This window comes from Sinocyclocheilus rhinocerous, unplaced genomic scaffold (genome assembly GCF_001515625.1).
Source record: "Sinocyclocheilus rhinocerous isolate Xijiao unplaced genomic scaffold, SAMN03320098_v1.1 scaffold178, whole genome shotgun sequence".
NCBI lineage: Eukaryota > Metazoa > Chordata > Actinopteri > Cypriniformes > Cyprinidae > Sinocyclocheilus > Sinocyclocheilus rhinocerous.
Genome location: NW_015653463.1, coordinates 393392 through 407704, shown reverse-complemented (window position 1 = coordinate 407704; position 14313 = coordinate 393392). Strand labels below are relative to the sequence as shown.

The window sequence follows — 14313 nt, the reverse complement described above, 5'->3', positions numbered from 1 at the left end:
AATTCCTTGTGTGTGTAAACATACTTGGTAATAAAGCTCTTCTGATTCTGATTCTGATTAACTAAGGTTAACTAATGAGGTCTTATTGTAAAGTGATACTATTGGTCTTTATTGTTCTTTATACATTTTTCTGTATTTATTGCATTTAAATGTTCAGTTATTTTTGTTATAAGAAAAAAGTTATTAAACCTGTTATACTGTATTATGACAGCACTTTTTTTTAAAACTAAATTTCAGTATCGTGATAATACCGTATACCGTGTTAAAAGCATTAGCAATTAATCGCAACATGAAAAATTGATACCGGCATATCCCTAGTTGAGCCTGACAACATGTCCTCCTGATGATTTAACTAATGATAAGCCTATATTGGAACCAGCTTTGTCATCAAAGAAGCTGGTAACTGGTTAAAATGATGTTAATGTAATGCATGTAAGTTTAATTCTGGTTTGTTCTTGCAGGGAGAAGCATTTGATCGGGTCAGCAGCTCCTCTGCACATGCACAGAGTGTTGCCAAAGCCAAGTACGAGTTTCTCTTCGGAAAGACAGAAGACGAAAGCTCATCAGATACTGGTACTTTTATGTTCTTGCATACTTCTTGCATACTCGCATGTAATTATTGTTTATATATATATATATATTGTATTAGTAAATTGAAACTGCATGTAACACATTTTCTCTTTCACTTCCGTATGTGATGCTGTATTTTTTCGGCTGAATACAGGCTCAAATTAACACCCTACTCTTCTAAATGTGTAACATACTGTTCTTCTGTGTGTAGATCTTTAAAACATAATCATTAAATAAACTGAAAAAATTGTGGATTACAGGAATAGTTCATAGTTCAGATGAAAATTTGCTTTTATTTTCTTTTGCAAAACTTTATTTTCTTTTGCAAAACTTATTTATGTTGCATATATATGTGGCATTATTTTGACTCCATACTAAGGAGAAAATGTAGAACTTGAAAAATTGGAAAAACAGCTTAGTGAAAAGCGTTTACAGTTTAAAAGCAAATAGAAAGTCCTATTTTTTTTTATTTCTTTTCTTTATATTTTATGTACAAGGTTTAAAATGTTCATGAAATATTTTCACACATTTTCTCTTTCACTTCCGTATGTGATGCTGTATTTTTTCGGCTGAATACAGGCTCAAATTAACACCCTACTCTTCTAAATGTGTAACATACTGTTCTTCTGTGTGTAGATCTTTAAAACATAATCATTAAATAAACTGAAAAAATTGTGGATTACAGGAATAGTTCATAGTTCAGATGAAAATTTGCTGAAAAATTGACTCACCCTCAGCTCATCCAAGATTAGGATGAGTTTGTTTCTTCATCAGATTTGTATAAATGTAGCATTGCATCAGTGTCTCAGCAATGGATGCTCTGCAGTGAATGGGTGCCGTCAGAATGAGAGTCCAAACAGCTGATAAAAACATCACAAGTAATCCACACCACTCCAGTCCATCAATTGACATCTTGAGAAGACAAAAGCTGTGTGTTTGTAAGAAACAAATCAGTCATTAAGATGTTTTACCTTTAAACCTTTCTCTGAAAAAAATGGTAACCTAAAAATGAGCAGTAACACTTTATTTTAAGGACCAGTTCTCACCATTAACTAGTTGCTTATTAGCATGCATATTACTAGCATATTGGCTGTTTATAGTTTTTAACTATTAATAATCAGCAAATTAGAAGTTTATTGAGGCAAATGTCGTAGATAATAGTTATTTAATAGTGAGAATTGGTTCCCAGTGTGACCAAATGTGCTTCATGTGGTAACATCTAAATTGATTTTATTCAAATAAAAAATGTTATTTAACATTACTGAATCAACCTGAATATATTAGGTTACTTTATTTTTTACTTTTTACAGTGTCGCTTCTGAGTTTATAATCCATAATAACACTTCCTCCAGTGAAAAAGTCCATCCCCTGTTATCCTCCCACATCAAAATCCACCCATGAGGAACTGTTTTGGAGTGTTTTGGTTCATCAATGGTTGTTGATTTGTGCAGATTTCTCTCCTGATTCAGACCAGATGGCTTTTTTGACCCCTTGACTAAACTATAATGCAGCTAGCATCTAGTTCTGTGCAACATTATAGTTCACAGAATCTGACAGTTTGTACACAAACCCTGCTTTGTTCCTCTGTAAAAAACAAAAACTAGGTTTTCTGAGAGGGTTTTACAGTGCTGACTGGTAACATCTAAATTAACTTTATAAATTAACTAAACCAGGTAGAAATAGCTCTTAACAACTGCAGTGTAGCAAACATAATGCTTTGCTGGTGACACCTAAAGGCAGGTGAAGTGCATTTAAGAAAATAAAGGATGTAAATAGAGATGTTTTTATAATAAATAATACAGACATAAGAGAGGCAACAACCTTGAACTTTGGTAGAAAATATCTCAATTGTCATGAGTCACTCTCAAAGTTGTGATTATTGAGGTAGTGATAATCATAGGAACACTTGAGCATCAGTTTAAGCTGTTTGATGTCTGCTATTTTTGACCAAAGGCATGTTATTCAGCTGACGCATTATGTCCAGCAATTTTAAGTAAACCACCCGTTGACTCATAAAACTGCTGCTAAACATCATATTTCCATGTCCACATTTTTATAAACGTCTTTGGGCTTGTTGTTTCATAAATGTAGTTCATAAAAATGATCAATGTATTTGGGTTTATTTTAAAAAGGCAAGTGGCTTGTTTTTCAGATCCAGTTTTTCTAGTGAGATCTGGCAACATTGGTCTCTATGGAGAGTAATGTATGGGATTTCCCCAAGACCACACGGCTGTTGGAAGAAACTTTAGTGAAGAGAGATCGTATCAAAATTTATGAGTCAGTGAAGACACATACCTTTGTTTCTGTGATTTTCTAGCATCCAATGGCACCCATTCTCAAGCTACCATTTTCCAGAAAAGAGACGTCACTGCATTATCAACTAGTTGTTCAGTTTGTTTCTGTTCACAGATAGGACTGTCACTTTAAATGTTTGAGGAGTTAATTCGCTTGTGGAATGTGAATATCACTGATTCTGACATACAGGAATTGATTGGACTGTGTCTACAGAGTGTGATTAAACTCTCAATAGAGGAGTGACAACCCTATTGAGCTGCTGTGTGTGTTTTAACCACCAACATGAACACAAAACACTCCTCCAAGATCTTAATGTTTCTGTATCACTGGTGTGTCATGCTTCAGTGTCAATGGCCGTCATGATGAAACCTGTTTCAGAAGTGTGCATGAGTCACAAAGTTTACTGGCTCATGGTTTCCTTGTACTTCTACAAATGGCACACATCCAAATCAACAGAAACCAACAGAGCACAGCAGTGACCTTACATCCCAGTTCATGTTATACTATGCACTGGAGCAGAGGTTTTAAAACTGGGCTCTAGGGACCCCGGGGGTCTAAAGGGGGCTGGTGGTATGTGGTAAATTTGAGATTTTACTAATCATTAGGGCTGTACAAGTTAACATGATAACATTTATTAAATATGTTTAATGCAGTAATTTTTATCACACTACTTTGGAACAGTATTTATTGTCAAATTTGCTTTACAATTAAATCTAAATTAAATTTGATAATGTTTCAAAAGTTTCAAAGACATTTATATTATACTTTATCCACAATTCATCTCTATAAACCAGCAAACTTTTGGTCTTAGATTTTGTATTAAAGAAACAGTTCATCAAAATAGTTAATTGTCTGTCTGCCTGCCTGCCTGCCTGCCTGTCTGTCTGCCTGCCGTCTGTCTACCTTTCTGTCTGTCTGTCTGTCTATTTACCTGTCTGTCTGTCTGCCTGTCTGTGTCTGTCTACCTACCTGTCTGTCTGTGTCTGCCTGCCTGCCTGCCTCTCTGTCTGTCTGTCTGCCTGTCTGTCTACCTGTCTGTCTGTGTCTGCCTGTCTGTCTGTCTGCCTGTCTGTCTACCTACCTACCTGTCTGTCTGTCTGTGTCTGCTTGCCTGTCTGTCTGTCTGTCTGCATGTCTGTCTGTCTGTCTACCTGTCTGTCTGGCTTTCTTTCTGTCTGTCTGTCTGTCTGCCTATCTGTCTGTCTGTCTACCTGTCTGTCTGTCTGTCTTTCTGTCTGTCTGCCTATCTGTCTGTCTGTCTACCTGCCTGTCTGTGTGTCTGTCTGTCCTCTAATAGCATTGCACAAATTATACAGAGTTGAGTTCTTGTAGAAAAACACATTTAAAAATCTCAGTATAGTTTTTAGTAAATTAGTTTGATTTTGTGAAACTCCTTACATTCATTGGTGGATCTGATTTTATTTATTTGTGGATGGATTGTATTTGTGAATCTGTTTATTCACGAGTATTTAATAACCCCAAACCTCTAGCATCATTACAATTTGCACATGATTTTTAAAAAATATTTATATTTTTTTAACTAACACAAACTTTAGATGTATTTAATTGTCTTCATTTTCTTCATTTCAAACCTAACAAAATTCTGTTTGTCAATTGTTTTGCTTTGATATTTTATCAATTGACATGAAGGCAGCGTGTGGCCGAAATGTCTAATCTTTATCTCACATTCTCTACTGTATAGTAAGTGCAGTGGGATGCAGCCTGGTGTTTTTGTTCAAATTTTGTTTACAGTACATTTTCAACCATAGTCAAATGCTGCCACCTGGTGAAGAGAGTTTGGACAGTTCTAAACAAATATGACTAATCAGCTTTATGCTTAATGTTTAATGTTTTACAGACCCTCACATTTCATGATGACTAGTACTTTAATTTCAGCTGGTGCATTAAAAATGAAATTCACACATACAGTGGCTTGAATACACATTTTCTTTGAGGAGCAAGCTTTTAATTTCGTTTTTATATTTTTGATAGAGCATAAAGTAAAAAAAATGTTCAGGATTATGTAATTGTCCTGATATCATGATGAAGATATCAGTGTCACTGAGTCTCTCAATATATCAAAATAAGTTGACCTTTTTATGACAAGGAAATGTTAGTTCAGGTTGTAAAATATAATGTGGCCTAAACACACATACAGATGTGTCCACTTGATGATGCTTTTCATTTCCCTTAAAATGTTTGTTTTTGTTTTGTATAACTGAAATGTTATCTACTACCAATAGCGGTTTTGCTTTGGCAGTTTCTCTTTTTCTTGTTGTTCATCCTGCCTTCCGTTGGTTTTATTTGAGGCAGACAGTCTTGCTCCACTTGACTTTCTTTGAGTTAGCACTTAATGATCTCTAATCTTAATTTTTTGGTTTGTCAAACAGTCGCCTCTCCGACCCAAGAGAAACAGGGAAGCGGCTCAGGTCTTGAGTCCGCTCTTGATGACGATGACATTGATGAGACGTCCCTCTTCCAGGAAATTGACAGGGAGCTGTCAAACCTGTTGAGTGGCCTGACCGCTCGGAGTCAGCATGCTGCGTCCGGACAGGACTCGACGTCAGGAAACGCCACCGCCGCCTCACCCATGATCCCTTGCAACGGGCAAGACGAAACCCCGCCGTCTCAGCTGGATATGGCCAAGCAGGGCCTGGACGTTCAGAACGGCCAGTCCGAGTTAGCAGGTGACTCCCTGCTGTTTGATTCGTGGTGCGAGGCGCTCATAAAGGACCCCAGCTCAGTTATGGCGGCCGCAAACGAGCTGAGCTGCTTCAGTTCTGGGCCCAGTCGAGACCCCAGGAATGCACTGGCCTGCCAAAATAAACCTGACGCCAGCCCGACTCCAGCTGCAGCACATGGGGAGCAGCCCTCAGAGGTGCCCTCCCAAGAAAACGCTGGAAAGGAGATGGAGGGCAAGAGGGCCGGGTCACCCTCGCCCAGTAGGACAGACGACGTCCCCTCGGCAGAACTGGTGGATGAGTCTCTAGAGGAATCCAATAAAATTCTGGCCGAGATCCCGGGCATCTTCAGTGGCTTTCTGGAGGGGGGCAAACTGCGGGACAAGCCGCCGAAGAAGCTGCGGTTTGTGGAGAGCAGGAAGAGCCTCGTGAATGGAGAGATGCAGAACGGTACGTACCAGAGCTGCAGCGTGAAAGAGGAAGTGACTCCAGACGAGCAGCATACAGAAGCCACAGGAGTGCCACAGGGGCGTGTGCTGAGACCCGATCACAATCCAGCAGAGAACGGCTCAGACAGGTACAGTACCTCTGCATCGCAGTCCTCACTTGCCAAAAGCCTGTTAGATAGTAGAGAGACACCGTTATTTGGCATGAGCAAGCTATTTTATATGATACTTTTGTACTTTTAAAGAAATTAAAAACAATAGCACCCACCAGTGGCATTAAATTGGTGTTCGTTCAACAGGAAACAACGGTGTTCACAGGTAAATTAATTCCTTATATTTTTATAATCAATATTATTGATAATTATTAATATTATTAACAATGAGTAATTGTTTTGTTTTCATAAATATTTTTTATGTAACTATTTATATAATTTTATAATTAAAATGTTTTAATACAATTTTAACGGTGCATATGTTTTTTTTTTTAAATGGCTATGATGTGGAAAAATCCAAAATAAAACAATTAAAAAGTGATTTTGCTTATTAGTTATCAAACACATTAACATTAAAATAATCAGTATTGTGTTTCTTATCTCTGTTTAATAGCAATTATAGTTGTTGTTATACATTTGGTAAAGATTTTGGACTTAACATTTTTAAATGTTCTAGTAACACTAGCTCTGCATTGTTACATAGACAACATTTTAAATCTGACTGATTTAAACCCTCTATGTGCATGTTTGATGTTTTTTAGTATTACATTAAAATATTAATATATTTACAATATGCATTTTTTCTTGATATGTTTGCCATCTTGGAATAATTAATCCTGACTGACTGTTGCATTGCATTTTAGTACTGACAGAATATAGAAGGCAGAGTAATGCTAACACTTTAGATTAGGGAACACTGTTCACTATTAACTAGTTGCTTATTAGCATGTATATTACTAGCATATTGGCTGTTTACTTATTAAGCACATATTAATGTCTTATTCTGCATGACCATATTTTAGATCCCTTAAACCTACACAAAAAATAGATAACTACCACAACAACTACTTTACTTACTATTTTTAAGCAGTAATTTGGAGTTTACTGAGGGAAAACTATTGCATGTGTGTTCCCTAAGTGTTACCAGCATTATTTATGAATAGCTGTTATGTCAGGGGCACACCTATGATGCCTATGTAGGCAACTCAGTAAGGTTAGTAAAAGCTGTCAAGAATGAGAGATATACACAGCTGCACCTTATGCAATGCTAAGTTCAAGTGTGCTGTTCATCAGCTAATCTAGTTACTTTTTATATTCAGTTCTCTAATGCATCTGATTATCGGTTTCACTTCCTTTACCCTTTCTGCCTGGTCTTCGTAAGAAATGATCAAGCACAATATAGAGGAAGCGTTGTGTTCACTCTGAGTTGCTAAGAGGAACGAGGCTTGTGGTTCTATAATTGAATTGCATTATTTTTTTCAACTTCCTGTGGATGACTCTCATGAATTTGTCCAGAACATATCCGGGTCATAAATAATGTTTTGCAGAAAGAAAACTATGTTTATTTTATTTTCATAATCATTTATTTCATAATAATTAATAATCATAATAATAATAATTCAGAATAATATTATTCATAGTAATTAATTGTTCATTACAGAAGAAAATTCGGTCACACTTTATTTTAATGTCCGATTCTCACAATTAACAAACCATTAACTACGGCTTTTGCCCTTAATAACTCCTAATTAGCTGCTTATTAATAGTTAGTAAGGTAGTTGTTAAGTTTAGGTATTGTGTAGGATAGAGATGTAGAATATGCTCATGCAGAGTATGTGCTTTATAAGCACTAATAAACAGCCAATATGTTAATAATAGGCATGCTAATAAGCAACTCGTTAATAGTGAGAATCTGTCCCTATACTAAAGTGTTACTGAACATTTCATTACTATAACCAAGCCAAAAATTGTAGTAATACAATCAATCAATCAATCAATCAAGTACTTAGATAAGTATTTATGTTATTACATTATTTGATTGAGCAATCTGTAATTATGTTTGTTTTAATAAAAATACTGTATTCCAGTAATAAAAATCGTAATAAGAATGACTTTGAAAGTCTGAATGCATTATGGAAACAATAGTTTGAGAGGAAATGTGCTGAATTCATAAATGAATGGTCCTAAGTTATTGTTTTATTCTTTTAATTTTCTGGTGACCAGGCTCATTTTGTGAGGTTCATTCTTATGGCCTAAGTTGTCAAATGAACATATGTTGTAGTAAATGCTTGAGTTGTATCTTTGGAAAAGGACTTTAAAGTAGGCGTAAGACAGAATGTCCTAAAGTCCACGTCTGTTCAGTGAGATGTGTTTGTCTGTCTGGCTGTCCAGGTGTTCTGCAGGTGAGAGTGACGCCACAGATGTCTTCAGCTGCCAGTTTGAGATCATCCTGGAGTCGGAGCGTCTGCGGGGGACTCTCTACAGTAGCATGGACTCGCTGTCCAACCCTGCGCCTGAACCCAGCTCTCACAGCGCTCCAGGAGCCTCGTTTGCCTTCGACATCCCCCTCACTCCCATGATTCAGCAGCGACTCAAGGACAGAAGTCTGTTCCTGAGCTCGGACGCTGAGGTGCTGAGCGTCACCGCCACGAAGGAGAGCGGCAGGGCAGCTCTGGAGGTGACCTCTTCGTTTCTCTCAGCGGGCCGTGAGGACGCAGGAGCAGCTCTAGCAAACGGTTTAAACGACAAAGACTGGCTGCAGGGCTGTTTAAGGTAAGACCGCACAGTTCAACGTATGCTGAAAGAATGGCTGACAGCTCTTTGTCATGGTTGCAGATATCGCATGCAGTGTTGCACAAATTGTAACATTCTTCGCGCTGAGCACTGTTTCGTTATGTTGTTATGCTGAAGAGCTTGTGTACAGGAGAAAACATGGAGGCTTGAGTTGATTATGTGGCGCCCTCTGCTGAAAAGTCTTTTCCATTGCATGCACTTTTTCAGACCAGGGTTATAAAATTAAGTCACACTTTATTTTAAGCTCCAATTCTCGCCATTAACAAACCATTAACTATGACTTTTGACTCAATAATCTCCTAATTAGCTGCTTATTAATAGTTAGTAATGTAGTTGTTAAGTTTAGGTATTGGGTAGGATTAGGGATGTAGAATATGCTCATGCAGAATATATGTTTTATAAACACTAATAAACAGCCAATATATTAATAATAGGTATGCTAATAAATAACTAGTTAATAGTGAGAATTGGTCCCTATACTAAACCTAAAAACATTTTTGTTTCATACATGAAATAAACATAATCTGAGGTAAAATTATTTACTAAAATAACTACAAATAAAAGTGAAATAAAATAACTATATAAATGAATAAAAACTATATTCAAAACTGATTATCTAGTATCTCAATGAAAAATAACACTGGTTCAGAAAGGAATTTTTCTAGATATTTAGACAATAACTGTAATTCATAAATAAGAGTTGATGTTCAATGCAAAAATGACAATTCTGTCATCATTTACTCACCCTCCGCTCGTTCCAAACCTGTATTGAGTTTCTTTTTTTTCTGTTGAGCACAAAAGAAGATATTTTGAAGAATGTGGGTTACCAAAAAGTTGACAGTAAACACTGACTTCCATAGAATGGGGAAAAAAAATACTATAGAAGTCAGTGGCTACCATCAGCTGCTTGGTTACCCTAATTCTTCAAAATATCTTCTTTTGTGCTCAACAGAAGAATGAAACTACAGGTTTGGAACGAGCTGAGGGTGAGTAAATGATGACAGGATTGTTGTTTCTGGGTGAACCATCCCTTTAAGGAGTTAAAGTGAAGGTGAGAACATTTATAGTAGGGATGCACGATATTGGATTTTTGCCGATATCCAATATGCCGATATTTTTCAACTCATTTTGGCCGATACCGATATATTTCTTTTTGTTTGGAAACAACACCAAGTCTCTCCTGTGCAGAAATTATAAGCAATTTTTTAAACATTTTGGTTAGTTTTTAACAAGAACTTATTTGTTAGAATTAAATAACAATAATGACGTTTTTTTGACAGTACATTGAACCTTTGAAAATAACTATAAATAAACTATATATCAGTCGCTGCTTTTTTTCCCCCAGAAAAGGTTAACCCTAACATTTTATTTTAAGATTTAACATCTGTAGATGGTCTAAAGCAAAAGAGTTGTAAAAATTCTGGAAATCTTTTAGAGCTTGTGATTTGTTTAAAAGATAAAACATATTACACATTAATGAATAAATCAGTATATATAAAATTATTTAATTTGCAAGTTTTTTATATTATTTTCATTTAAGCTATAGCTTCTGACCTTTAAATCAAAACATACTCATTATTTTATGACATCAATTACTGCTTTATTTAATCAGAAACACAGTCTAAATGTTATTTGTGTAGGCTATTTTACTTTTAATTTAATTAGAAGTAGGCCAACAGCGCCCCCTACGGAATTAAAACTCCTTACTGAGCGGGCGTTAGGACCCGGGGGAGGCTGCCGCTGCTGCCGCTGCATGTGCGATCCAAAACAGTGATCATCATTCTAATCATCATTCAGACAAAACTTTGCTTCAAGAATGAGTCACACTGCTGACATGATCTAATCGCTAGCACACCCTGAGCACATGAGTTAACGCATTCCTCTTATCGGCAAGACATATCAGCATAATTTTTCATATCGGGCCGATGCCGATATTTACACTTAAAACCATTATCGGCCGATTCCGATATCAGTCTGATAATATCGTGCATCCCTAATTTATAGTCAGTAAGATTTGTAAACTTCCAGTGACAAGAGTGCTATAGGGCTGTCAAATAAAAATTTAATTTTGAATATTTGTCGAATTTAAAATAAAAATCAAGTTTCTGTTAGTCCACACTGCAGTATAGTAGGTGGCTGTAATGCACCTTAACATTGGATGCCACCCGCCATAAAACAAAACAAGAAGAAGAAGACATCTATCACCGTTGCACTCGCGTCTCGCACAAGATGTTTAGAAAGCCATGTAAAATTAAAACTTAAAAAAACTTGTCTCGAGACTTCATGGCGGTTTTTTTCCCATCCCACTGCATCTCATGCTTTTAAATGAAAAAACTCTTTGTGACTTTGCTGATGTTGATACTTTCATATTGATTTGATTGTTCACAGTTTCAGTACACTTTATTTTATACCTGATTATGCTTCCTCTGTGGGCATATAAACACTGCAAAGTTTTGACATGACGAACGCATTTAAATACGGCAGTTAACTCACACAAATCATAGTAAAGTTTTGATGTCTTGTGGATGTAAACAAGAAATGTGGATCGCTGTGATTTAACCCGTTTAGCAAATTAGCAACAAGAGATGTATTAGTTATTATTAGAGCTGGTTATTATTTTAAAGATAAGGCTTTTCAAGCTCTTAAATGCGAGGACGATGCAATCCTATTTCTGCAAAGGAATAAAAATATAAAAAAAGGTAATTGCAACTTTTTATTTCATAATTCAGACTTTTTTCTCAAGAATTTGGATTTCTGAGAAAAAAGGTCTGGATTGCGAGATGTATTTGGAGAGAAAAAAAAAAACACACAAGAAATCACAATTACCTTTTTAATATATATCTCTTCTGTGGTGGAAATAAGCTTATATGAAGGACCCACAGGAGGACTTCCCTTCATAAAATATAGGGTAGCTATATACAGTAAAAGTATGGGGTCAATAAGATTTATAAATGTTTTCGAAAAGAAGTCTCTTGTACTTAAATATTACTGCAATTTTAAAAAATGTATGTGAATCTTCAGTGTCACATGATCCTTCAGAAATCATTCTAATATGATGATTTGATGGTCAAGGAACATTTCTTATAATTATCAATGTTGAAAACAGCTTAATATTTTTGTGGAAAACGTGATACATTGAATTCAGTATTCTTTGAACAAACGAAAGTTAAAAACTTTCCCCATACTTTCAAATAGTAGTTTATTTTTTAATGCATCAATATAATAAAAACCGGAGGGATAATGTACAATCTGCCTGTAATCATACCGCAAAATAAACTTAATGCAAATTGCAGGAACCTAGTTTGAAAACTTTATGCTGTTAAGATGTTACTTTTAAGCATCTAACTGCCCTGAGACTGCAGGGCTGATGGGAGAAATGACGGGGTATGGAGAAAAACCAGTGTCGCAATGAATCAAGCAAATGAGTCCAGACACAAACCCCTGTTATGTCATTTTCTAGAAGATAGTTTCCAAAAGAGAGTGACGTCACGCTGTACTAGTTCTGTGAACACTATGTGGATTTGAAGTGGATTCAGTTTTTATGGGTTTGGAGTACATTTTTTGTACAACATGGTTGTGATTCCTGTAAACAACTGATCTGTGTGTACAGAAGAAGACGAAACACAGATCAGCTGAGTTTAAACTGCACAGAATTGAAGGAGCTCTTGTGTTTTATGGATGAGTGAATGCTTTTGAAGCACTTTATTAAACCTGCTGCTGAGTGCACTCATTCGACCTCTCATGTGCGCAATTCGAGGAACCAGTGGATGTAATATGTGACCCTGACCCACAAAACCACTCATAAGGGTACATTTTTCAAAACTGAGATTTATACAATAAATAAGCTTTCCATTGATGTATGGTTTGTTAGGATAGGACAATATTTGGCTGAGATACAACTATTTGAAAATCTGGAATCTGAGGGTGCAAAAAAATCTAAATATTGAGAAAATCGCCTTTAAAGCTGTCCAAATGAAGTCCTTAGCAATGCAAAAATTAAGTTTTGATATATTTACGGTAGGAAATTTACAAAATATGTTCACGGAACATGATCTTTATGTAATATCCCAATGATTTTTGGCATAAAAGAACAATCAATCAACATTTTGACCCATGCAATGTATTTTTGGTTGTTGCTACAAATATACCCGTGCTACTTATGACTGGTTTTGTGGTGCAGGGTCACATATAATTTGTAAAGCCCACTGAGTCTAACATGCACCTAGAGAAACGCAGTCTACCACAGCATAACAATAGCGATCAGTAAACATGCATCCTCACCCGCACACTCGTCAGAAATCATCACGCTACATTTCCTCATCATCTGCTGTTATTTATAGCTCCATCGCAGCCTCGTGCCCCAGAGCATGATGGATGTAAATAAAGGCCATAGCTCCTTTCACACACACGCGTGTGTTCGGCCCAGCCCCCCTCAGATGGAGTGAGACGCCGGAGCTGTGGTGATGAGACTCGCTACAATAATGAATAAGCACAAACAGAGCGCCGTGTCCTAGCATGCAGGTCAGAGCCGAGCGTCTGGCATCTGGAGGTAGGACACACCACGCGCCGCCGACCGACTCTCATGGGCTCCGTAGTGTCCGGCTGCTTTTCCCAGCCGGGCCTGTCTGACGCCGTCTAGTAAGTCTTGACCTTCGGCTTGCATGACACGCTTCTCAGACGCAGCTGAGTGTGTGTGTGTGTGTGACGCAGCAGCTCTCGCGTCTGTCCGCGGTGTGAATGTCCTCTACAGCTGAAAGGTTGAAGCTTTCCTGTCTTTGTGTGATTCTCCCCTCCCTCTTCAGTGGGCTGATCCTGAAGCACATCATGAATGATGATAACTATAAACAGTAGAATGAATATAAAGTTGCCTGCATTGTGATATCATTACTCATCTACTGCTGAGTCAAGATCATTAAAACCACTACATGTGCACGCTGTTAATTTATTTTTGTGTAAGAACTAAAGAATGATTCTGTTTTGAGTGCAAATGCAGGCTATTTAATTATGTAATAAATGGGATTAAAAACTATCATGAAATTGCTCGTATTAGGGTAAAGGTGTGGTCATGTTAGCACGCATTTACAGCAGTTTGGGAAAAATCCAGTCATTTCAGTAGGAATCGCCATGATTAGAAATTTCACATAAGGGCATGTTGATTGCCCCTCGTAAATTCTGCATCGGGTTCAAGTTGTTCACACGAATTCGGGGAAATTTCGCTGGCAAAAAAATCAGTACTGTATCTATGAAGCACAGCGCACACAGAAGTAATTTTCAAAACAAGCAGCCTTCTGTTGGTCAATGTGGAAAATGCGTGTTAAAGGGATAGTTCACCCAAAAATGAAAATGTGATGTTTATCTGCTTACCCCCAGAGCATCCAAGATGTAGGTGACTTTGTTTCTTCAGTAGAACACAAACTAAGATTTTTAACTCAAACCGTTGCAGTCTATCAGTCTTATAATGGCAGTCAATGGGCTCCACGGCTTTGAGAGTAAAAAAAACATACACAGACAAAACCAAATTAAACCTTGCGGCTC

At 36.9% G+C, this 14313-nt stretch overlaps 1 protein-coding gene across 2 annotated transcripts in view; it reads left to right on the top strand.

Annotated features, from left to right (window-relative positions):
• psd3l (pleckstrin and Sec7 domain containing 3, like) overlaps positions 1–14313 on the top strand; it is a 120699-nt gene that overhangs the window by 16226 nt on the left and 90160 nt on the right. For both annotated transcript variants that reach the window (XM_016522074.1, XM_016522073.1), the window contains exons 3-4: positions 5256–6123; positions 8377–8757. In XM_016522074.1, coding sequence (XP_016377560.1) covers positions 5256–6123; positions 8377–8757 — 1249 coding nt within the window. The remainder of the gene's footprint in view (positions 1–5255; positions 6124–8376; positions 8758–14313) is intronic.